Here is a 25,667-nt window from a genome sequence, read left to right as displayed (position 1 = left end):
TCCATGGGCTTTGCTGGTGCAACTCCACAGCATGCAGAATGCCCAGCCTCACCCCCAGGCTTTACCAGGTGGCCCCTCAGAGCCTCAAGGATAGGCCTGCAACCCCATCCCTCACACCCTGGGGAGCTTACATCCCATCCTGTGCCAGCAAAAGAAGGCATCTCAGGACGGGCACAGTGGCTCACACCTGTAATCCCAGCACTTTGGGAGGCTGAGGTGGGCAGATCACTTGAGGCCAGGAATTCAAGACCAGCCTGGACAACACAGTGAAACCCTGTTGCTACTAAAATTACAAAAATTAGCAGGGAGCCTGTCTGTAATCCCAGCTACTCAGAAGGCTGAGGCAGGATAATCACTTGAACCCAGGAGGTAGAAGTTGCAGTGAGCCAAGATCACGCCACTGCACTCCAGCCTGAGTGACAGAGCAAGACTCTGTACTAAAAAAAAGAAAAAGAAAAAAGACATCTCAGCCTCGGGTCTCAAGACCTCAGCCCACGTTGGGAAAAATTCCTGCAGCCTCCATGTCATTCTTCCCTGACAACGATGTGGGGGACAAACGTGTGACTCTCTTCTGAGTTCACCCCCTCCTCACGCCCGTCAGAGAGCGCTGCCAGGAAAAATCTTCCCATCAGACACATCACTTCAACTCAGAAGAGCAGGGCCCCAGAACATCCTCAGAAGTATAAAAGCAACCTTCAGAGAAAAACCCCAAAGCCCTAGAGTATGCTTGGCTAAGACAAGCCTTAATTACCATCCTCTTTTGGTATGATAAAAATTCCTCTCCACCTCTTTTCAAGACAAGATTCCTTATTCAAACACTTTCTTTTTTTAAAAATAACTACAGTAACTAACCATTAAAACAGGGACTGCATTTTAATCCACCCTTTCTTTTTCTCTGGTTTCCAAACTGGCACCTTTCATATTTCACAGAAGACAAAAACATGGCCTTCTCAAAACTTCCATCCACGGCATCAATGCCCGAAGGGCCTGTAATTCATGGGAGCCAGGAAGGGAGAAGTGCCTGCAGAGACGTCTCCCCTGGGCCACCATGCCGTCCCTGCCCTTGGGCCATGGCCAGCAGGCCTAGGACCAGTGAGAAAATGGTCCAGAGGGCCCTCTGAGATGCCGGTGCACCACTCCCTTCCCAGTTTCTCGTGTCTGGGAGGCTAAACGGTGCCTCCAAGAAAAGTAGTACAGTCTTGCATGGCTTCATGATAAGGACACATTCTGAAAGTGCATCATGAGGTGGTTTCATCGTGCTGTGAACATCACAGAGTGGTTACACAAAGCTGGACGCACAGCCCACTACACGCCTGGCTGTGTGGAGTAACCTAGGCTCCTAGGCTACAAACCTGCACCCACTACTGCACTGGGCACTGCCGGCGGCTGCAACACAACGGGAAGGATCCAGGCATCTAAACACACTAAAACAGACAAGGGACAGGAAAATCTGCTCTTACAGTCAGATGGGACATCTGTGGTATATGCGATCTATCACTGACCAAAACGTGGCTCAAAGTTTCCCAACAGACGGAACGCTCGAGGGGGTCTGCTGCAGCAACAGCCACACTGCAAACCCCGGCAGCTTTAGGAAACATTCGAAGCCACACTCAAGCTCCCTTCTGCCGAGACAGCCAGCACACTGAGGACTTAAGCTATTGGGCACCAGCACCAGGCTCCAGCACTTCGCGTGGGCCTCTCTGACCCTGATGTCACAGAGAACACCAGCAACCTGGCCAGCAGGGCCGCCTGCACCTGCTTCCTGCATGCTACTCTGCCAGGGGCAGGAAAGCACTGTCCCTTGGGGGTGGCTAATTCTAGGCTTTGTCACTCCCAAAACCATTGCTCAGATCATCCAGATGCTACCCTGAGACATCACTCGGCTTTCAGATCTGTTCTGCCATCTCTGTGGCTGACAGCTCATCAGCTTGAATCCTCAGAAATGACTTAAATACAAACACCTGGGTTTAAAACACAAGCAAAAGGCATCTGCAGAGATTAGTGGTCTTCTCCCTGCTGTTTGTCACTTCATTGCCCCTCTACACTGCCCGAGGTTCAACGTAAGGGGAAAGAAGAAGGTCCCTCTGCAGTAGATATAAACTTTCTGGGCTCCCAGGACAGAGGCCTGCCGCCCACTGCAGGAATATGTAGCCTCACATGGTCATTTGCTACAACATGTTATTTATACAAAATATTGGTAACAACTAAAGGCACATGAGTAGGAGAGCGGCTAAATAAGCCCATGAGTGGGGTGCCATGCAGCTGAGAAGCTGGAAGGCCTCTGCGGGCAGGTTTGGAGTGACTTCCAGGATAAACTGAGTGCAAAAGAGTTTGTACGGTGTACCACCCTTCACAGGAACAGAAGGGAGTATCAAAAAGTACATTTATCTGTTCATTTGGCACAAAAGAAATTGAAAAAAAAAACACACAGAAACCAGTGGGACCTACTTACTTGGGGAAATGGGTGGGAACAGGGTGCAAAGAATGGAAGATGGATACAGAGCAGGGGTGTGCTACAAGAAGGGAGGCAGAAGAAAGAAGGCAGCTGTGGGACACAGAGAAATGGTATTTTAACTATATGGTGTAAGGCTAAAAGCAGAGAGGATGTGAACAGCAGTGTCCCTTCATCAGTAAATACAATTCCCACAAGGGTGTGGGTTAGCAGTTCTGAATCTGTGTGTGCAGCACGTTTACACAAATAAAATAATTGAGAATAATGAGAGACAGGTTTCCTACTTTGGGAGAAAGAAAAGCATAACAAGGAAAGGCCAAATAAATCCTGCCGTCTTAGACCAGAAACAGGTATCAGAATGCAATCATAGTTTGCAACACAGACACACACACACACACACACACACAGAGAAATGCAGGCGGATGCAGATGTGTGCATGCACTTCTGAGAACACACACACACACAGATTTCCTGGCTCTGTCCACTGAGAAAGAGAATCTAGAACAGTGACACTTCAGCAGAACTGAGCACACCCTGTCCCTGATCATGATTTCTAAATATCATTCTCCAACCAAAATACACAAGAGCTCCTTGGGAAAGAGCTGATTCCATGAGCCCAACATATCTTTAATCCCTGACTCTAAAGAGGGACTCAAAAAATAAGGGAGGCATCAAAGGAGGCAGAAGCCAACTGGACAAGCTCCCAATGGTCACAGCTGGAACAATGGGAACAAAAGAATCCATAATGATAGGGCCAGATGGTGCCCTGTGGAATCAAATAGTATCCCTGAGCCATAGCAACGTAAGCAAGTGAATAAATACTGATCATAGAATTGCAATTAATAAATGCAGAAGGAATGATGGAAATACAAAGTCATCGTTAGGCAAACATTACAGTAATAATTTTTGCAGGCAAGAACCATAATGGATGTAGAAATCCATGGAGGAGGATGAGCGGAAGGATGGCTGTGTAGTTTCATGGTATCTCCCCACAACCAAGATACTCATTCTAGACAAAGGGGAAAACCATCCCTTCACAATGGGCTCACCTGGCAGACACCATCTCACCCACACCATCTACACGAGTATCACCAGCAACAATAAACATCCACATCCCATACTCGCTGTGCTGGGGCCGAATTGTTCCCCCTAAAGTCACCTGTTGAAGCCGTAACCCCCAGTACCTCAGAATGCAACAGTGTTTGGAGTCAGGGTCTTTGAAGGGTAATGAAGATAAAATGAGGTCATTAGGGTAGGCCCTAATCCGATATGACAGTGTCCTTATAAGAAGAGATCAGGGCTGAGCGCAATGGCTCACACCTGTAATCCCAGCACTTTGGGAGGCCAAGGCAGAATTGCCTGAGCCAGGAGTTCAGACCAGCCTGAGCAACATAGTGACATCTCATCTCTACAAATAACTGAAAAATTAGCCGGGCATTGTAATGCATGCCTGAGGTCCCAGATTCTCAGGAGGCTGAAGCAGAAAGACAGTTTAAACCCTGCAGATCAGAGCTGCAGAGAACTATGATTGTGCCACTGCACTCCAGCCCGGGCAATAGGGTGAGACCCTATTTCAAAAAAAGAAGAAAGATCAGGACACCGATACATACAGAAAGATGACCACGTGAAGTCACAGGCAGAAGATGCTGTCTGCGAGTCAAGGAGAGAGACCTTGGGAGAAACCAAACCTGCTGACACCCTGATCTTGAATTTCCAACCCTGAGAACGGTGAGAAAAGACATGTCTGTGGCTTGGCAACCCACAGGCCAACTCGCACAGCCTCACGCTGTGATCAGGAAGGACCGTTTCACCCCCCTGGCATTCCTCAGCCTAATTGGGAGGAAGTGTCCAGGGATAATCCACAAAGCACCGGCCGTGCCACCTCAGAAGTGCCAAGGTCACAGGAGACAAAGGGAAGCTAAGAACCCGTACCAACTGCAGTTGCCCAGGAGACCTAACAATTAAATACTCTGTGCCAGCCGAGTTGAGATCCCAGGACTGAAGAAAAGCTGCACGTGAGAAAACTGACACCATTCAAAAAACATCTGTTGTTAATATCAGTGTCAATTTCCTGGTTTCAATCTTTGTACTTAAAAATTCCATCATCAGGGAAGATGGGTGAGTGATCTGTATGTCTGTAGACAGGGGAGTTCTGTACTATTCTTGCCATTTTTTTCTGTAAGCTTAAAATCATTTCAGAATAAAAAGCTTAAAACATTGACGTTGTAAACTGTTGACCTCCTGGTTGAATGCAACCCACACATAGGGTTTTTTTTAAACAACACTAAAAACAAATTCGAATTAGCTGCCAACAAGACAAATCCAGAGATATAACTTAGAGCCCAAATTCAGGGCTGCTCTTCAGAAGTCACAAGCTGTGGTGACAGTGACACCTTAAGAAGGCCAAAACTCAGCCCAAAATCACCCTGTGTCCTGGGCTGTTCCTCACGCTGGCCATCCTGGCCCTGGCCCCTGAGAGCTGCATCCAGAGGAGGGCCTAGTGTGAGGAGGTGCCCAGTCCTGAGGACACAGATTCCCTACACTGCATGGGGAGAGAGCCTAGGGCTTCTTCAAGTTCCGGGGGCCTTGGATCAATGTCCAGGATGCAGCCTTACTTAGCAAGGGCTTCATGTACGGATGTCCACGGCTCAGGCAACTGCCTCGTTCAGATACAGCCCATATCCAGGTGGGCATAGCCCACGTAGCCCCAGCACTTGGCCTGAAGACCTCCCTTGGCCACCAGTGCCTCTGTTTCCCTCCTCAGATTGCCAGTGTCCCACGGCATGTAAGCCTTGGGAACCAAACCTCTTCCCTGAGCTCAGCCCTGGGATGCTGTTAGGCATGCATGAGGAGCTGAGTTGTGCCCTGGCTGGAGCTCAGGATCCAGCCTGGGAACATCTCCCTCCAGCACCCCGTGCCTGGGCTAGAGCTCAGGATCCTGCCTGGGACATCTCCCTCCAGTACCCTCATTACACTCAGTCTCTTCCAGAATTTGACAGCCTGAGCAATGGCCTGGCTTTGGGACTGACCGGCATTCAGGTGGAGCTGAGGCCATCTGATGAGCGAATGTTTGACAATAGCAAAATTGACAGCACTGGACTCTTTGCAATATGCATTTTGGGTACTTATTCTAATTCTCAAATTTCCCAAGAATCTGCTTTGCTCATTCCTTGCTCCCTTCTAAGGAATAAGGTTTCATTTTCATTGACCTGGGAAGTTGACATTTCAATGTTGATTTAAAACTTAAGATTTTGATTGAAGGCAGTGAGCAATTTTGACTAAAGAGAACACTACAGTTTCTGATCAATTGTCATGTCAAATACCCCTGGCATCCCAGGGTGGTGTGTGGGCACTATCCCTGTCCAGACCTTCAGTGGAAATGCTGGAAAGGCCTCCTGCATAGCCCTGGGTGAGGCACCCTGGAGACCCACTCTGTCTGACAGCAGAGCCTGAGCTGCAAAAGGTCTCAGCCCACTGGGGGCCCCTAGAGCTGGGTGGGACAGTGGCCAGCGGTCAGGGTGACCAGGGAGGAGCAGCAGGAGCCAGTCCAGCAGATGCCACTGCTGGAGTTGGCCCGAGGTCAGGGTCTGAATCTGTATTATTTAATAGCTTGGGGAGCAAACCATGTAAAAAGGCAAAATCCTGCAGAGGCATCTGTGCAGGGCTCTGAAGTGTGCTCGCCCAGGCACAGGCTGGGCCACCACGGCTGAACCAGAGACCTGTGAGTCTGTGCCCCAGCCTTGCAGAGACGCTGTCTGTCACGTCCCCAGGCCCTACCCAGGCTCCCACCCCCACCTACAGGACCTCACAGAACCAGAAGCAGCTTTGGGCACCAGAAGCCAAAAGTAAAGCCCTTTCAAACTCCTTAGTCTGTCTTGAAAGTAAATCACTAAGCTTATTGATAAAGGATGGCAGAAATGAAACAGCTGCGCTTTGAGAAAGAGGTGTTGAGAATGTCAACACCTCTGGTAACAGAAATGATTCAATGGTGCCATTAAACAGTGTCAAGCAGAATACGTTTACGTGCCCTTCACTGTGTAAAAAGCAAAACCTCTCCCTGTCAGGGAGGTGGGCTGTTTTCTATTTCATTTTGCACCACTCATAACTGACTCAAGTCGGTTTCCTGAGAAAATAGAATCGCAGAATTTTTTAACATAGGGGTCCTCGTGGCCTGAAGTCAGTGGTTGAGAGGGCAGCATGATGGAAGCATGAAGCAGGGCAGCCAACCTGGGGTGGAGCTTCCAACCCATCTCATTCTCAGTGGGAAACCACTGGGATGAGCCAACCTCTAAGACTACCATTCATCAGGCACCACAGGGGGTGTCCTCCACAGCAGAGGCATGGCGGGATTTAACCAGAAACCGAGCCGATGCCCCCCATTCCCAGAGTGAAGGGTCAGGCGTGCAGACACCTGGGAGAATGCAGGCGTCAGCCCTGCAACCTAACCACATGGCTGTGACTCAGTATACTGCCTCCCTGCCTTCCTGGGAGCTGGAGGGGTGGGCAAGGAGGGGGCTGCCTGGACAGGAGAGCAGACAGAGGTGTTAGGTCCCTGGGTGAGGCACCCTGGAGACTCTGTGCAGGAGAGGGAGAAACCGTACCACACAAAACAAAACCACTTTACACTTTCCAGATTCCAGGGCTCTTAGCTGCCTGACCGAACGAGGATGGGATGTGGGTGTGTATGTGTGCATGTGGTGTACTAAAGTTGGGTATGTGCACGTGTGTGCCCATGAGTGCTGGTTGCAGATACATGTACTGGGTATGTATGCACTGGGTGTGTGTGTACCAAGTGTGCGTGTCTGTGCTGGGTGTGTATGCACTGGGTGTGTGTGCCTGGGTACATGTGTACTCTGTATGCCTGTGCTGGGGTGTGTGTGCACTGGGTGTGTACTAAGTGTGTGTGTGCTGTGTGTGTATGCACTGGGGGTGTGTGCACTGAGTGTGTGTGTCTGTGCTGGGTGTGTGCACTGGGTTTGTGTTGGGTGTGTCTGTGTTGACTGTGTCTGTGCTGTGTGTGCACTGGGTGTTTGTGTTAGGTGTGTCTGTGCTGGGTGAGTGTGCACTGGGTGCATGTGTGTGCTGGGTGTGGGTGTACTGTGTGTGCCTTAGGTGTGTGTGTCTGTGCTGAGTATGTGTAGACTGAGTGTGGACTGTGTGCATGCTGGGTGCGTGCGCACTGGGTATGTCTGTTCTAGGCGTGTGTGCACTGGGTATGTGTGTCTGTGCTGGGTGTGTGTGCAGTGGGTGTATGTCTGATTGGCATAAATGATTATAGCATACAGCGCTGAGACTCAGAGCTAATACAGTACAAAGACGGCACGGAGTGAGGTTCCCTTCTGTACAGGTCACAGAGGGCTTGGACGAGGGGAGGCTCCTCCTGAGATGGGGGAACTCAGACAGCAGAGGTGTGGGGAAGGCCATGCAGGCACAGGGAACAGCACCAGCAATGACAGCAGCGGCCTGCTGGGCTTGAAAGTAGAGCCAGAGGTGCAGATGGAGAGCCGGATGGGAAGGGTCTGCTAGAGACCTGCTGACAGGCCTAGAGTGTAGATTTTCCTGCGGGGAACCTTGAGTCCAGAAGGTCTTTGAATAGGTGAGTCGCACCACCTGATCTGTGTGTCGGAAAATAAATCAGGAAACTGTGGGGAAAATGGAGCAGAGAGAACACAAGAAGGCTGCCAGCCAAGGTGAAAAGTCACTGGGCAGGAGAGGGACACCAGGGAGGGACAGAGGGAGCGATGCAGGGGACACACTGAAAACAGCCTCACAGCTGGTAACATGCAGAAAGAAGGGCAAGGAGCTTGAGGTGACCAGTCTCATCTCCAGTCCCAGCTCCATCCCCAGTCCTATTTCATCTTCATCTCCAGTCCCCTCTCCACCTCCATTTCCATCTCCAGTCCCCTCTTCATCTCCATCTCCAGTCCCCTTTCCATCTCCATCTCCAGTCCTTTCTCCATCTCCATCTCCAGTCCCCTCTCCATCTCCATCTCCAGTCCCCTCTCCATCTCCAGTTCCCTTTCCATCTCCATCTCCTGTCCCCTCTCCATCTCCATCTCCAGTCCCCTTTCCCTCTCCATCTCCATCTCCAGTCCCCTTTCCCTCTCCATCTCCATCTCCAGTCCCCTTTCCATCTCCATCTCCAGTCCCCTTTCCATCTCCATCTCCATCTCCAGTCCCCTCTCCATCTCCAGTCCCCTCTCCATCTCCATCTCTAGTCCCTTCTCCATCTCCATCTCCAGTCCCCTTTCCATCTCCATCTCCAGTCCCCTTTCCATCTCCATCTCCATCTCCAGTCCCCTCTCCATCTCCATCTCTAGTCCCTTCTCCATCTCCATCTCCAGTCCCCTCTCCATCTCCATCTCCAGTCCCCTCTCCATCTCCAGTTCCCTTTCCATCTCCATCTCCAGTCCCCTCTCCATCTCCATCTCCAGTCCCCTTTCCCTCTCCATCTCCATCTCCAGTCCCCTTTCCCTCTCCATCTCCATCTCCAGTCCCCTTTCCATCTCCATCTCCATCTCCAGTCCCCTCTCCATCTCCAGTCCCCTCTCCATCTCCATCTCCAGTTCCCTTTCCATCTCCATCTCCAGTCCCCTCTCCATCTCCATCTCCAGTCCCCTCTCCATCTCCAGTTCCCTTTCCATCTCCATCTCCAGTCCCCTCTCCATCTCCATCTCCAGTCCCCTCTCCATCTCCATCTCCAGTCCCCTTTCCCTCTCCATCTCCATCTCCAGTCCCCTTTCCCTCTCCATCTCCATCTCCAGTCCCCTTTCCCTCTCCATCTCCATCTCCAGTCCCCTTTCCATCTCCATCTCCAGTCCCCTTTCCATCTCCATCTCCATCTCCAGTCCCCTCTCCATCTCCAGTCCCCTCTCCATCTCCATCTCTAGTCCCCTTTCCATCTCCATCTCCAGTCCCCTTTCCATCTCCATCTCCATCTCCAGTCCCCTCTCCATCACCAGTCCCCTCTCCATCTCCATCTCTAGTCCCTTCTCCATCTCCAGTCCCCTCTCCATCTCCATCTCCAGTCCCTTCTCCATCTCCATCTCCAGTTCCCTTTCCATCTCCATCTCCTGTCCCCTCTCCATCTCCATCTCCAGTCCCCTCTCCATCTCCATCTCTAGTCCCTTCTCCATCTCCATCTCCAGTCCCCTCTCCATCTCCATCTCCAGTCCCCTCTCCATCTCCATCTCTAGTCCCTTCTCCATCTCCAGTCCCCTCTCCATCTCCATCTCCAGTCCCTTCTCCATCTCCATCTCCAGTCCCCTCTCCATCTCCATCTCCAGTCCCCTCTCCATCTCCATCTCCAGTCCCCTCTCCATCTCCATCTCCAGTCCCCTCTCCATCTCCATCTCCAGTCCCCTCTCCATCTCCAGTCCCATCTCCATCTCTTGACTGCTAAGCTCACCGAGCAGCACAAGTGCATGGGCCCTTCCCAGGTGGGGCAGAAACACAGTCACCCTGGAAGGAACTAGAACACCCATCCAGGTGTGCACACAGTCAGCCTTGGCCACGGAGCAGAGCAAAACAGAATGAAATAGAAAATCCTGCCAGGAAATGCCACTAGTGTTATTTCAGACCGAAACCACAGTGAGTTCTTTAATAAATGCCTTGAAAAACTGCCCCCTCTGAGTGTCACATCAACACCACACCTCCTGACATGAACCTGGAGTGGGAAACAGTGCATGCATTTTTTTAAAGAACAGCGGTATTAAACTCTGGTTTCTCTTCAGGTTGTAAACACCGTTTACCTTTTACTAAAGAATGGCAGGGCGTCTGTATCCCCAATGTCTCTGTCCCTCTTACTCACTGGCAAAAATAAACAACATGTGGAGAGGAAAGTGATTATGAAGCATCAGGACCAACAGCTTCTCACACAATGCCGGAGCATAAAAATGGTTTCTCCTGAACTCTGAAGCATGTTTCTCTCTAACAGAACACAGTGCTACATCTTGCTGATGGCTAATACGCATGGTGACTGTGATGGCCAAGGTACTCCCCCCACCCCGCCGTAAGGATACTTGCTATAAATCAGAGGAAGATCGGTGATCGCTGCACACACATCTATGGGAGCCAGCTCAGAGGCCTCTTCCCCAACATCAATACCGCACCGCCAGCCCAGGCACTATGCAAGGGGCTTCCCACTGCAGCTCAGAAACAAAGGCCCAAGAAAAGGAGCTTCAGGGACAGGAAGATTCCAGTTCTGGTCAGCACCAAGGCTGTCGGAGATTCTTTATGCAAGCACACAGACAACCCAACATTCCTCAGTGTGAAACCAGATCAGACACCAGCACTCACCAGTCTGTGCTTGAGGTGGATGGTGATGAGCGGAGAGCCCGACAGGTTCTGAGACAGCATGGGCAGCGGGGACACCTCCAGGGAAATCAGGTGGCTGGTGGCAAATAGCAGGCAGTCCTGGTGACGCATGGCCTCCGCGATCCTGAAGAAGAGACAGAAATCATTACAAAATGGGAAATACATGGGAGCAGCACACAGCCAGAACCTGGGCTGGGGCCTAACGTTCCGCCCGAAACTTTTGAGACCAAACTCTTCTTTGGATGAAACTTTGATTTCTATCATTCAGCTCCAGCTGCTCTCTTGAAGATATGAAGCTGGTACCTGCAGGCGAGTTCCATTATTCCATGTTTTCACTTGTCACCTGAATTCTCACCTTCAGTACCCACTCTCTTTAAGGTCTGATGCCAAGACCAAGAAGTGAGACAGAGCCCTTGACCTCAAAGAGTTTATAAGAGCAAGATGGCCCAGGGAGGGTAAACAAGCAGAAACAGGGCATGAATCCCAGCAATTCCACTTAAATCAGCTGTGTGACCGTGGACAGGTAACTCACCCTGTCTAAACTTCAGTTTCCCTGATTCTAAGACGGCACAGTGGCCATGTGATGTTTGCCCCACCCAGTATTCGTTCATCAGTTTCCTGATCAAAGCACCTGCATTTCCCTCCAGGTGACCATCCCCTTCCCTACTCACAGCCCACACGGCCTGAAGTTGACTCATCTTGACTCAGGAGGAAGCTCTGGTATCCGAGTCTAGATCAGTCAGTACACTGCAGCCCGCAGGCCATGGGACCATTTAGGAACGACACCCAATCCAGTCAAATCCGAGGAGATGCCACAAGGCGAGGTGGGGGAAGAATGTGGGCTCAAAGATCCTCGTGTCTTCCAGCCAGACTCTCCTCATGCCCTCAAGGCACAAGGCCCTGGGAACAGCTTGCAATCATGATGAAGAAGACTGACTGAGAAGGAAACTGCCAAAAGATGGAGCCCAGTGACATCAATAGGATGCTGGATCAAGCTACTCCTGAAGCCAGCTGCCTGCAGAGCTCTTGGCTTACACGATCCAACAAATTCCCCCTTTGCCTAGTACTGTTTAAGATGGGTTTTCCATCCCTTGCAACCAATCAAAAGAGGCCTAACTTATGCCTACCATGCCTGTCTCGTGGGGTTATGAGCTTGAAAAGATATTCAGGGCTCGGAGGACGGTGAGGGAAGCCAGGCACTTGAAGTGCAAGATTGAAGAAGGTGCTCACACCCAGGCTCTGGTGAATGAGGCACCAAATGACCCGGAGGGTGACTGGCTCCTTTAATTTTGTGCCCTCAGCCCATCTGCCCAATTTGATCCCAGCCCTGCCTGGCACACAGAGGTCACCATGTACCTGTTGCATGAATTTGAATTTGGGGTGACTACACAAAGAAGTGTGAGACACGCAGTCACCAGGCCCCCTGCGGTCACCCAGCCATCTGCTTCTGTGTGGGCCTCCCCTATCTGCCATCCAAAGCACTGACTGACTGAGGAATCTGCAGGTGATGCCCACGGAACACGTCTGAGACATTCCACAGAGCCCTGGAGCTGGGGCACCATCTTTTTCCTCCCTCAATTTGTTTTTCCTTCTACCTAGATTCAAACACCATGTCCAGTGGCCCTGCCTGGGATGGGCGGTGGGGCCCATGGAGCAAAAGCAAACCCCACCCCAACCCCGGCCTCTACACTGTCTCCTTACACTCATCCCTGAACCAGAGCAGACCTCCAAGAAGCATGCAAAATTACTCCTGGAATTGCAAACACAAAGTGTTTACCAAGATGGAGCCATAGGAATGAACACCCTGTCTGCTCCTGCAGCAGCTCCTTCCTGCAGAGCGTCACCAGTTCACAGGGTGTGGAGCAAATCAGGGGCATTGAGTCTCAGACCTGTGAGTAACAACAGACGTGATCGCTCTACCTGGTGATTCCCCTAAGTGACCATGTTACTAATCCAAGTCCACAGTCCAGAGGACACACATGGAATAAAACACAAACTTTAAAAAAAAAAATCGAGAAGGAAGTATCACTCTAGGCCCATGCTTCTCATGCATTTGTTTCATTATAGCCCCTCTGAGGAGGCTTTTTAGACTTTTTTTCTAATAAACTTGCCCAGAAAGTTTTAGTCCCACAGAAATACAGGTTCTGTTTACATACAGAACATACATAAACATTCTGCTCTACAGAACCACAGACCCTTGTAATATCTCAGATGTATCCCCAGAATAACAGCATTCACCTTCTGAGAACATTCATCACGGAGCACGCATAGGGCAGAAAGTGAGGGTGGGCTCGAGGCTGTTGGGACCAAGGCAGAGTCCCACGGCACCAAGGCTGACTCACCAGCAGAACCTCGGTCTCGGTCCTGCCCCACATGTGACTCCAGGGCCCTAAAACGTGCAGGGCGCTTGCTTCAGCCAGGAGCCTGGTTCTCGCTCTCTGTACCCAATGCCCCAATGCTCATGGCCTTTTCCGTAGAGCTCTGTGAACTCAACACTTATGCAATTCCACCAAACATGCTGGAAAAACCAAGTTCCTAGCAACACTTAGGGCTATGCCATTAGCCGGCAACACAGTCACAACCATGGGCTTCGGGCCCTAAACATGCAACATGATTCACCCTCAGCTTTCCCTCTGTGGGCGTTTCCCAACAGCACAACCAGTGGCTGCCATCTCCCTCCCAGACTCGGCTTTCCCTCTGTGGGCGTTTCCCAACAGCACAACCAGTGGCTGCCATCTCCCTCCCAGACTCGGCTTTCCCTCCGTGGACGTTTCCCGACCACGCAACCAGTGGATGCCATCTCCCTCCCAGACTCGGCTTTCCCTCCGTGGACGTTTCCCGACCACGCAACCAGTGGACGCCATCTCCCTCCCAGAACAGAAGCTCCCTTGGGTCCAGATGCTTTCCCATTTGGTTTACTGCTCTCCGAGCTCCTGGAACCACGCCTGACACAGTGGGTGCTCAGCACACATGTGAGTGAGTGAGTGAGTGGATGAATCTACTCACAGGCAGGCAGTGATGACTTAGATCACCTTCTTAGGAAAAGCGTATGGAAAACATTAAGTGAGAACCTTCTATGAACACAAATGATATGAATGCAAATCCAGAGGGGTTTCCTGGATTCCGGGAACACACGGCCTCCGCCAGGCCCAGTTTGATAGCCAGTGTGATGTCAGACATTGGTCAGGTCAAGATGAGAACGGGGCTAGACGCCTTCTTACAAGCACTTTTCCTCTGGTAAAGGTGGGGGCAGAGGCAAAGTAGGGTAGGGCAGGGCGGTGGCAGTACTGGCTTTTCCTCTGCCCGTCATACCCTGTCTCCACCTACCCTGTCCTATGCCGTATGAGCCAGGATCTGGGCTCCCTGCCTTTGTGTGCTAAGTGAACAGGAAGCCCCAGGGAGGTCAAAGGGCATCGGAGCAGACAGTGAGGCCAGGACTCTCGCTTCCCTCAGTCCACTAGGCCACAGTTGCTGCCCAGGGGCCCCTCCATCTTTGCCTGGGCATGGCGCTCTCCCCTGTTTGGCTGCCCTGGGGGAAGCAGCACACCCCCATTCTTGTTCCTAGCCCAGTGACTGTGCTGTCCCCCACAGCCCTCTACTCCTGAGTGCACCTTTGCAAATCCTCCTTCCTTCAACATGCCCCAAGTTACTACCCAGCCCATGGAGCCGCACTGATGGTCAGGCTCTGCGGCCTCACACTGGGCAGCACATGTGAGCCAAAGCCACACTGCTACTCCGCTCTGCCTTCGGTTACATGGAGAGGACTTAATGTCATGTGAGGCTGAAGAGGAATGCTGAAATCTATGGAGACACAGAGACTTCCCAGCATGTGCAGGAGACTGGCTCAGGAACTCAATCCAAAAAACGTCAGAACAAGTGGAGTAAGAAAAGGGGCTGTGATTAGATTTACCTGGAGAGTTATCAAGTCCCCACAGTCACCACGTCACATCGGGGAGTGAACAAACATCACAAATGAAAACACTCCCTGGTAAAGGAACCACTTGATAACTGGCTCCTGCTGACACACAGCTGTGTGCTCATGGAGTCCCCCACCTATCCGTTAAACGCTGCTTCTCACGCACCCTGAGCAGGAGACTTCAAGGCCACCCTAGGAAGACAGTGTGAAGGAAACTCCAAATCTTGTGAACAAGGCAGCACATGGCGGCATCTGTGAGTGTGATCTTGGATGACAGTGAATTCCTGAAGGAGACCTGAGCCCTTGACTAATGCAAACAGCAGAAGGAGAGAGCATGGAGGATGACAGGTGGACTCCTCAGCGCCGATTCTGCCTGGATGATGATGTTCTCTGTATCAACAGTCTTGTAGCAAGGGCCTTTCAGAAAAGGACTGCAACAGCCATTCGTCCTGCCTACGCCAGGAACCCCGCAGCTTTGTACTATGAATAGTCAAACCCACAGGAAATCTGCCAGAAAACAATACAACGAATGTGCTCCACCTACACTTTCAGCTCTTATCATCTGCCAGGTTCACTTTATCCGGCATGGTCACACTCACACTTGACACACACACCATGCACATACATGCAGGCCTACACACATGCACATGTACACACATACATCATACAAATGCACACACATGCAGACACACATTCATCACACATGCACACAGCACACACATGTGTACAACACATGTGCATGCACAACATACACACGAGCACACATGCAAACAGTGCACATGCATGTGTGCACACGTGTAGACACATGTGCACACAGCACATACACACAAGCACACACATGCACAATGCACATGTACCTGAGCACACACGCATAGACACATGTACACACATACATCACACAAATGCACACATATGTAGACACACATACATCACACGCATGCACAGCATACACATGTGCACACAACACACATGTGCACACATAACACATACACACAAGCACACACATGCACAATGCACATGTACCTGTGTGCACGCACACATGTATGTGTGCACACACATACACACGTGTGCACACATAACATGCACATGAGCACACACAATGAACATTCCCCTGTGTACACACACACTCATACACATGCACACATGCACATTTCCTTTTTGCTGAAGCACTAGTGGTGCCTTGGCAGCATCACAGCACACTCCATCTCTACAGGTGTCTCCTAAATATGGAGACCTCCTCCTACATAACCATCAAATGATCACACTCGGAAATTTAACGCGGACCCCACAAGATGCCCTGGTGCACAGCCCAGAGTCAGCTGCACACGCCCCTGCCCACCGTCCGTCACGTCCTCCAGGCTCCGCATCTCAAACCAGGACCATGCATTAGCCCCAACAGCGAACCGCTTCTTCCCCGTCACGTCCTCCAGGCTCCGCATCTCAAACCAGGACCATGCATTAGCCCTCCGGGCTCCGCATCTCAAACCAGGACCATGCATTAGCCCTCCGGGCTCCGCATCTCAAACCAGGACCATGCATTAGCCCTCCGGGCTCCGCATCTCAAACCAGGACCATGCATTAGCCCTCCGGGCTCCGCATCTCAAACCAGGACCATGCATTAGCCCTCCGGGCTCCGCATCTCAAACCAGGACCATGCATTAGCCCTCCGGGCTCCGCATCTCAAACCAGGACCATGCATTAGCCCTCCGGGCTCCGCATCTCAAACCAGGACCATGCATTAGCCCTCCGGGCTCCGCATCTCAAACCAGGACCATGCATTAGCCCTCCGGGCTCCGCATCTCAAACCAGGACCATGCATTAGCCCTCCGGGCTCCGCATCTCAAACCAGGACCATGCATTAGCCCCAACAGCGAACTGCTTTAGTCTTCCCCATCTGGAACTGCCCAGCCGATTTCCCCTGAACCCAAACCACAGCAGCACCAACATCCCTTGGCTCAGGTGTGCTGAACTGCTTGCTGGTGAGGGGCATCTGGCCATGCATCTGACAGGAGGATGCCGTAAGGGGCATGGCCGTCTCCCCGTGACGTGACAGCAAGAGACATGGCCCACAATGTGTCCCCCATCGATAATGTGAGTGTGGCCACCTGGCTGCAGTTCGGCAGATATCCCCATTGCCAGGCACCCTCCTACCTGGTGACAGCTAGGACTTCTCCTGCTGGCCTGCGCATGCACGGATGGCTTCTGCCTGGATCCGTCACTGCACTGAGGGCTGTGGAACTGTGACCTACTGGTTCCATCGATGCTCTGTGTTACTCCATAGTGACTACGGACAGACACTGAGCCAGGCACCCTCCTACCTGGTGACAGCTAGGACTTCTCCTGCTGGCCTGCGCATGCACGGATGGCTTCTGCCTGGATCCGTCACTGCACTGAGGGCTGTGGAACTGTGACCTACTGGTTCCATCGATGCTCTGTGTTACTCCATAGTGACTACGGACAGACACTGAGCCAGGCACCCTCCTACCTGGTGACAGCTAGGACTTCTCCTGCTGGCCTGCGCATGCACGGATGGCTTCTGCCTGGATCCGTCACTGCACAGAGGGCTGTGGAACTGTGACCTACTGGTTCCATCGATGCTCTGTGTTACTCCATAGTGACTACAGACAGACACTGAGCCAGGTCCACCTCCCCACTCATCACATGTGAGTCCCTCACAGCCTGGGGAGAGGCCCTTCCCTCTACCGGCCATGGCTTCCACCTTCACAGGAGGAATGGGAGCAGGCAAGTCTCGGCCCCGTCCACCTGGAGGAACTGCAGTCCAGGTGCTGGCCAGGCCTAGATCAAGCACCGGTAGAAGCTCAACAGTCTCCATCATTACGGGGCCAGGCAGCAAGCAAGACTCAAAGGACCCTCGAGGTACAGACAGCCTGGCAGGAACCAGCTAAGCCCCACCGGGCCATGGGTGGTCAGATGTCACCCCTGCAGTCATCACAGGGGCCCTGGAATGGTCTGCCTGGGCCTGGTTATGGTAACAAAAGTTTCTCCTGGCCCAGACTCCACCCTTTGTGCACTGAGACTCGTTTACTGACTCAGAGCCTCACCCCCATCCCTGGAGAAGGAATTAAAGGACATCACGGCACCAAAGCATCCTTTTGTCCTCACGACACACAGTGGACATATGAGGATGACAGTGCACAATATGAAGACAAACACGGAGGGAAGCCCACTGCAGGCAGGCAGAAGCCTGGCACATACCCGTGCTGCCAGCATGACCACTGTACTAACCTGCTTCCCATCATTCTGGGATTTGATTACTGCCTCAGAGGCAAAATGGCACAAATGCCCCATCAGCTCACAAAATCACAAAACGCACTTGTGTGTCATGTTTAAGAATACCAAGCACTGCTTACACAATTAACTCATTCAGTCCTCCTGGCCACCCTCAGAAATCAGTGCTATTATCATCCTGTTTGAAGAGAACACAGGCCTCAGGCTCAAGTCATCTGCCCAAGGTCACAGCTAAGGAGGACGCCTGCGGAGGAGGAAGCAGGAGTCTGGGCCTAACTCTATTCTATTAAACAAACACTTTGTCCCCTCCGCTTCTATCCACCTCTTCTGCCACAGGATAGAATGTAACCAAGTCCACAGACCTTACTGGGTGAGCTGTTTGGATTTTTTCTAGGCTGATTTTGACAAGGCATCTTTGCACTAAGTGCTGACCTGAGACCTTCACCTGGGCTGAAGACCCAACTTCACTGTAAATGAAAAACATGTTCCATCGCTGCAAAGCAACTCTGTTTTGGCTTCAGCACATAAATGTGCCGCTGATGAAACTTGTGTGGGGCTGGTGTCAATGCTGACCAACCAGGGGTGACCTGCCTGTATGATTTCCGGGCCCTCAGTTTGCAGGGGGAATTCAGAGTTAGCTACATTGTTCTGGGACACAGTGGCCTGAATCCTGGGGCTCTAGTGTCCTCTCTGAAGACATCTGGGCCTGTGAGGACCGCAGAGAGAGGGTGAACGCTGAGGCCCTGGGGACAGGCGAGACAGACTGTCTTCTGTCTGCAAGGCTGTGGGCTTCTCAGAGCAGGCCCGCCAGCCTCTCCTCTGCCCACCCCTGCCAGCGCTGATCTAATGGAGGATCTGGCAAAGATCTGTAAACTGCAGCTCGTGGGCTGGCTGCCTGATTTGGTAAATAAAGCTGTACTGGAAGACAGCCACTCCCCAGTTCCCTCACATACTGTCTCTGACTGCCTTCACCCTGTGAGGGCAGAGTTCTGGAAAGCCAAAGCAATTTACAAGCTGGCCCTTCATGAAAGAGTTGGCTGACACCTTGCTGGAGTCAGATCCTGGTGGTCACAGTGAACTGCCCCTGAAGTGTGCACCCTGCATCTGGAAGCAGTCCTCTCACCTTTTATAAGTGTGGGCAGTGGCACAGATGCCACTCTCTCATGCAGGTTCTGTCGCAGTGACACCTCGCAAATGCATGTCTCCTACATTTCACCAAAAGGCCAGTTTCATGGTGGAAACTTCAGCAAGAGGGGCCAAGGAAGGGTCAACTTTTCATTCACTATCTTGGAAAGACTTCTCCAAATAACTGAGATGGCATCTTTATGAGGAAAATAGACTGCACTTTCCTTGGACTGTTTTTCTGAAGAATTCTGGAAATCACACATAAAGAGTGGCACTTTATGTGTGATTTCCAGAATTCTTCATTAGAGGAAGTTTCCTTCATTAGAGGAACTTGGTAAGCAGGCAGGCTTTCCCAGAAAAATCTGACCCAGAAGATGGCGGTTCTTCCGGATCACAAAATTACGACTACATTCCTGGGGAAAGAGGCCCACACCCACTACTCATTTCCCTCGCCCTCCCCACCCTCTCCATCCCCCTCGCAGTCCCCCTGCCCTGGTTCTTCCTCTGGGTCCTCAGGACCCAAACCCACATGACCCAATGCTGCAGGAGCCAGCTCTGGTCCTATGCAGGGGCCTGTCTGGAGGAGGCAGGGGACAGACAGAGCAGGTCTAGACAGCATCTTCGGGGTTCCTGGGTCTAGCCATGCCTGAAACCCACCTGCTCCACCCTTCTCAGTCCCCTTAGCCCTCAGCTTCCCGGCCTTCCACTGAAGCTGGTGTGAGACGGCTCTGCCCATCTGTGTGTGTGCCCATGACTGACACAGGTAGGTCTGTTGTCTTTCATCCCACAGCAGCGGAGACTGAGGCTCAGAGAAGCTAAGTCTCTTGCCAAGGTCACATAGCTTGGTCCAGGTGGATTGGGAGGGTCTCCTAGCTGTGCTCCTGACCTCCACTCTGCCAGCTGGGCCCTGGGCCTGCAGTTCCTGAGTGCTCTTCAAAACGCTGCACATTTCCTTGCCTGAGTGGTGAAGTGCCCAGCGCTCACGTCCAGTGTTCTTGGACACGGTGTTGTGCATGGGTGTGACCACGTGTAGGGCGGGCATCCCTGTGGCCAGTCACCCAGCAGACCTACGCACACCCACACCCCTGAGCTGGGCAGCCCCGAGACTCACTTGGTGTGGACAGGCCGGATGTTGTTCAGGTAGTAGTGCATGCTGTGGTACAGAAGACCCACGACAGTGGTCCAGGCTGCAGAGAGAGCAGAACGGCTGGTGCTGTCAGTGCTCCAGGCCACGGGCAGGAGAAACACAAAGCCCCTCACCCCGACATGCATGGTGCCACCCCTCACTCACAAGAACCTTCCGGGGAGAAGGAATTGAGAAGGGCACTCGGGCAGAATTTGCAAGGGCCAAGACTGCAGCAACCCTGCAGTGTGACAGTGGCTCCCTGGTCCGTCCCAAGCCAGCTCCAGACACGCAGAGGCTGAAAGCCCCCAGGGAGAGCCAGGCTCACCCGGGGCATCACACGAATCTCAGAGACCCTGCAGGGAGAAGACCCCTGCAAGCCAACGGGAGGCAGTGCCAGCCTCCAGCCTTGCCCCGTGAGTCTGTCCCATCTGCCCTTGGCATGTGGAGGATTTAGGGCACCACAGAGGCAGAAATGCAGGTTCTCAAGGGGCAGCAGCCACCGGGACGCCTTTATGCCTTCACCTGGCCACACCTCTATTACATCCAGCCATGAAGCAGGATCATGTGCTCTTGCTATTTCACTCCAGGGCTTGGCCACAGCTCTGTTCATGCGGCCCAGAGATGCTGGTAGATAATGGCACCATCCCTGGGCCCTCTCTGCTGATGCTGGCAGAGGTGGAACCGTCCCTGGGCCCTCCCCACTGATGCTATGGTGGAACCGTCTCTGGGCCCTCCCGACTGATGCTATGCATGGTAACATTGCCCCTGGGCCCTCCCCACTGATGCTGTGGATGGTGACACCGTCCCTGGGCCCTCCCCACTGATGCTATGGATGGTGACATTGCCCCTGGGCCCTCCCCACTGATGCTATGGATGGTGACATCGCCCCTGGGCCCTCCCCACTGATGCTATGGATGGTGGCATCACCCCTGGCCCCTCCCCACTGATGCTGTGGATGGTGACATTGCCCCTGGGCCCTCCCCACTGATGCTATGGATAGTGGCATTGCCCCTGGGCCCTCCCCACTGATGCTGTGGATGGTAACATCACCCCTGGGCCCTCCACACTGATGCTGGCAGATGGTGGCACCGTCCCTGGGCCCTCCCCACTGATGCTGTGGATGGTGGCATCACCCCTGGGCCCTTCTTTTGGCTTCTGGGGTAGGGACATCCTGCCTCTGTCCCAGGAGCAGGGCATACCTGATGTTACACTAGGTAAGAACAGGGCAGAGAACGAGTCAGGGCACCTTTCCCACAAACAAACAAGACAGTGGTGCGTGCAGGGGCAGGCTCCCCACTGCAGAGGGAGATGTGTGGTCAGAGCTGTCCTGGTCCCCGTGCCTAAGGCAGAACCCCGGGAAGGTGGCATGGCCTCTGGTCAGGGTGACAAGGGCAATAATCTGAGGCTCTCCCCTGCTTGCCCGAGGCCCCCAGGGAGGAAACAAGAGGGAGACGTCTCTGGAGTCACAGTCCCTTTTCCAGGAACCAGGGAGGGTGGCGGTCACTGTAGCAAAGTGGCCAAGGAAGGCCATCTGGACCCACAGTGCTCCCTGGTCAGAGGCAGAGGTCCCTGAGCCTCATGTTTTATTATGTGACTCGACTTGGGGTTCCTGAATAGGTGAACCCCTCACCTGGCCCACAGCCACATGAGCAGGGAGAGGAGGCAGCCCCATCTTTTTAACTTTGGCTGACCAGGTGTGCGCCGATTTGAGAGGATGTAGGTAGGATGATTCACCAGGCGAGCAGCTGTAAATGCTCCCAGACCCCACCCCAAATTCCAGTTCAGTGGCCTGGAGTGGGCACAGCATTAGCACCACTAAGGAACCTCTCAAGGGCATCCATGAGCACGGCCTGAGGACACGCCTGAGAACACTGCCCAGAGCGTCTCCTGCAGGACAGGACAAGAGGCCTGGGGGAGCGCCGCAGCTCACTGGCACAGTGGACACCACTGAAGCCGGGGACTCTTCAGAAAGACTGTGGGAGCCACTCTGGCAGGGAGTCTGGCGCAGCCACACTCACCGTGGCCGTGGAAGGCCTCGTGGGGAATCTGGATGAAGTTCTGCCCGCAGGCCGGGAAGCGGTAGTGGGAGGAATTCATGGTCTTGGGCAGGACTTTGGCCATGGAAAACTCTGCGGTGGAAGGAGCCAGAGAGAGCAGAAGTCCCGTCAGAGAGCTCACAGGCTGCAGGAAGCCAGACTGCAAAACCCCATCCCATCTGCTTTTGGATTTTAATAGATCAAGCTCCCCATGGGAAGTAGAATTACCTTTAGAAAGCAAGGCCTCAAAAAAAAAAAAAAAAAAAGGAAAAAGAAATCAAGAGCCCAGGCAGGGATTGCCACAGGGAGGCTTAGCATTCTAGCCCGCACACCACGGGGTTCCTCACCTGGAGCAGCCCCACCCAGCACAGCACCCCAGCTCTCAGGGACGATGCAAGGATGGGCCTTGCTCAGCGATGCAGTGACACTGGCTCCTCTCCCAGCGCAGCAGGCGAGGGCAACGTGGCCCCGAGGTGGAGGTCTGGGCCAACAAACTGCACTAAAACTAACCCATGTGGCTTCAGCCCATTTTCCCCAGCTTGGCTCTTGCAGCCAAGTATCAGCATTATAATGAGCTCCAGGTAAAGACTCTGAAAACCAAAAGGCCACCTCTGCCTCTACAATTAGACAACTGTGTGACACGTATCCTGGAGCACAGTTGAGAGCAAGCTGACTCCAGAAACCCGAGGCTGCCCCTTTTATTCCACAGACTCTCACAAGCACTGCTGCTTCTGCCTCCTGCTCTGAACTGAGACCAGCACCCCAAGCCACATCTTCCAAGTCACTGGGAAAAGCTCACTGGCCTTGTGTGCACATCACGGCCGAACTGATCTGACCATAGGTTTTCCTTCCAAATGTGGTTTGCATTGGGCAGCACAGTCAGGGAGACGGAGTGTGGCTCTCCGCTAAGGCTGTGAGGAGGCGGGCAGCAAAATGCCGCCTCCAGCCCCTGCCCCTGCCATGCAGCACACCCTTACAAGTGACAGCTACCTGCCATGGCGGAGGAGCCCTCCACGGTGACCCAGGGCGTGCTGGCGTGCAGGTTGGAGGATATGTGGCCCATGACGGTGTCAATGGTGTCGACGAGACTCAGTACCACGGTGCAGTCCTGCAGCAACACAAGCGCCAGGAGCCGTGAAAACCCACCCACTCAGCAGGCAGGCACACCAAGCACACAAAATCCAGCTTCCCCATGTCAGCCAAGAGGGAGAAAGAAGTCACATGACCGCCATTTTCCATGGATCAGGAGGGGACCACACGGAGGCCCCACACCCGACTGAGCTCACGGAGCCTGGACACAGCCCAGGTGGACCCATCATCCCAGCCATCGTGAGCTTGTGTTTCTACATTTAGACACAGGGACTGAGGGGACCCGACCCCTGGTCCTGCATCCTCCCTGAACTCACAGAGCAGCCTTCGGCACATTCCAGACCCTCCCCCGCCTCCCTGTGCTTCACGAGGAGGAGCTGATCGCCCCAAGGTCCACTCCAGGATGGGGACGCCAGCAGCTCTGCCCCTTCTCCATGAAGGGTAGCTGCTTCCGAGGTGCTGGAACCCCAACTGTCTCCAGCTTCCTTGACTTCCCAGGTGCTCTCCTTCTGCTCCAAGAGCCCTCTTTCCATTCTTAGCTCCAGGGCAGAGGATCCTGGTGGATACTGCCCCCAGGAAAGCAGGGGCCCTCCCAGCCCCCTGAACCTGCAGACAGCCCAGGGCCCAGTTTTCAGAGCTCAGGGTACACATCCGCTCTCAGGCTGACTGCCCTCATCCTCAGACACACGTCACCAGGAGAGACACCTCCTAAGCCCTGCAGAGCTGGTCCACTGAGCTCTGCCTTCACCGCTTCTCTTCTTTCCGCATTTCTGGGGAAGTACCTGTCTACTGCTAAGTCCTCAGCATTCTCCCACAAATGCACACTCCAGGAGAGCCTAATGAGCTGCAAATAGAATGCTGAGGCCAATTTTAGAAATGTTCTTTCAGGCCTGTGACCTGATTTCAATCAGCCAGGCCCAGTTAAGTACAGGGAAGACTGTGTTTCCGGCATGCAGTCCTATGTGGTAGAGACCGGTTCATCTGTTCTCTTCACTATATACTGGACCCTGCCTAAGTCTGGACAGTTTCCTGGTTATTCATATTTTGTGACAGATTTGCAATATTTTGCACTCAAAAGAAGTTAATTTAAAATCATGCACAAAATACGCCTGCCTGGGTCTTCCATCAGCTGTTCTCCAGGTGTTCCCAGCCTGCAGCTTTGGACACTAAGTCCGCCTGACATCATGAAAAAGGTCAGACCTTCTGAAAAGTAATTGGTTTACAGGTAAGACTGTATCCATCTTACATTCTTGAGCCTTTTTTTTCTCCCTTTGCCAATGTTACACCTAACCTCATTCCACTTGAAATTGTTCAAACAAAAGTTTATCAAATGTAAACTACTCTGATGCAATCTTATTAACAACAAGAAAATAAAATGCCACTTCTGCCTCTCAAACTGGCAAACATTTTTAAATACTACCCGGACTTAGGAGAATGAGCACTTTAACATCACACTGGTGTGGTTAGTACCTTCTGGGCCGAGGCAGTTAAGGGTCCTCCTCACCCTTCTCTGCTCCTGCCTGGCAACCTTGGAAGCCACATGTTGACAAGCCAGCACTGGAAGATGGATGGAGCCAGGATCCCCGAGTATCTGGGTGAAAAAGAGGCTCCTCTGACCCACTCTGACTCTGCATGGGGAGAAGTAAATTTCTGCTGTGCTGAGCCACTGAGATGTGTGGATCTGTTACTGCAGCACATCCTGGCTTGGCCTGACTGACAGTGTTGCAGGTGAATACTTAGTATCACCAGAAGTGATATTGACATAATTAAGAAAAAACAAATTAAATCAAATATACAACATGTTTGTTGAATATATACATACCTATATAAGTGAACTGAAAACCAGACTATGGAAATTACAAGAGTGTTAATTTCTTAGGATTTGTTTTAGGATTTGAAGTGATTTTTATCTTATGTTTTTTATTATCTGCATTTTCTAACTTCTCCACAACTATTTACTTGTTTTCTTTTTAAATAAGTACAATCAACAATTTTAGAAATAAGGGAAAAATTATTTCATTCTTCTTTCTAGTTGAGTACAGAGAACAAGAGAAGCTTTTTCTTATACCTTGATCATAAAGTACATAGTCATGTGCTCTCCTTTTCTTACTAAATCCAGTGACTTTTAACGTAAAAAGCTTTTCATTATCATTCAAGAATGATGTGACGGTAACAATATACATATTATATAAAATGACCAAGATGAACCAAATACACATTTCTCATGGGAAAAAAACCATCGTTTCCTTCTTCCGTGTTTAGGACACTAACACATTACTGCTGTATGTGCAACTCTTTTGCCGTAGAGGACAAGGCATTTTGAATCAGTTGCACATCTACTCAAAATGAGCTCTCATA

General features: G+C 52.1%; 1 protein-coding gene across 16 annotated transcripts in view; it reads right to left on the bottom strand.

Moving 5' to 3' along the window:
• ADGRD1 (adhesion G protein-coupled receptor D1) overlaps positions 1-25,667 on the bottom strand; it is a 180,809-nt gene that overhangs the window by 109,428 nt on the left and 45,714 nt on the right. For 12 of the 16 annotated variants that reach the window (XR_013522223.1, XM_078337776.1, XM_054239147.2 and 9 more), the window contains 4 exons: positions 23,211-23,328; positions 22,203-22,313; positions 20,170-20,245; positions 10,751-10,892 (listed from right to left, as the gene is read on the bottom strand). Coding sequence is in view for 15 of the 16 variants with exons in the window: in XM_078337776.1 (XP_078193902.1) it covers positions 10,751-10,892; positions 20,170-20,245; positions 22,203-22,313; positions 23,211-23,328 (447 nt within the window). In the remaining variant the exon portion in view is untranslated. The remainder of the gene's footprint in view (positions 1-10,750; positions 10,893-20,169; positions 20,246-22,202; positions 22,314-23,210; positions 23,329-25,667) is intronic. The other 4 variants (XM_054239146.2, XM_078337777.1, XM_078337778.1 and 1 more) reach the window with 1 other exon arrangement.

This window comes from Callithrix jacchus, chromosome 9 (assembly GCF_049354715.1).
Source record: "Callithrix jacchus isolate 240 chromosome 9, calJac240_pri, whole genome shotgun sequence".
NCBI classification, from domain to species: Eukaryota; Metazoa; Chordata; class Mammalia; order Primates; family Cebidae; genus Callithrix; species Callithrix jacchus.
Note: the sequence above shows the minus strand (reverse complement) of the source record. Positions and strands in the feature narration are given on the sequence as shown.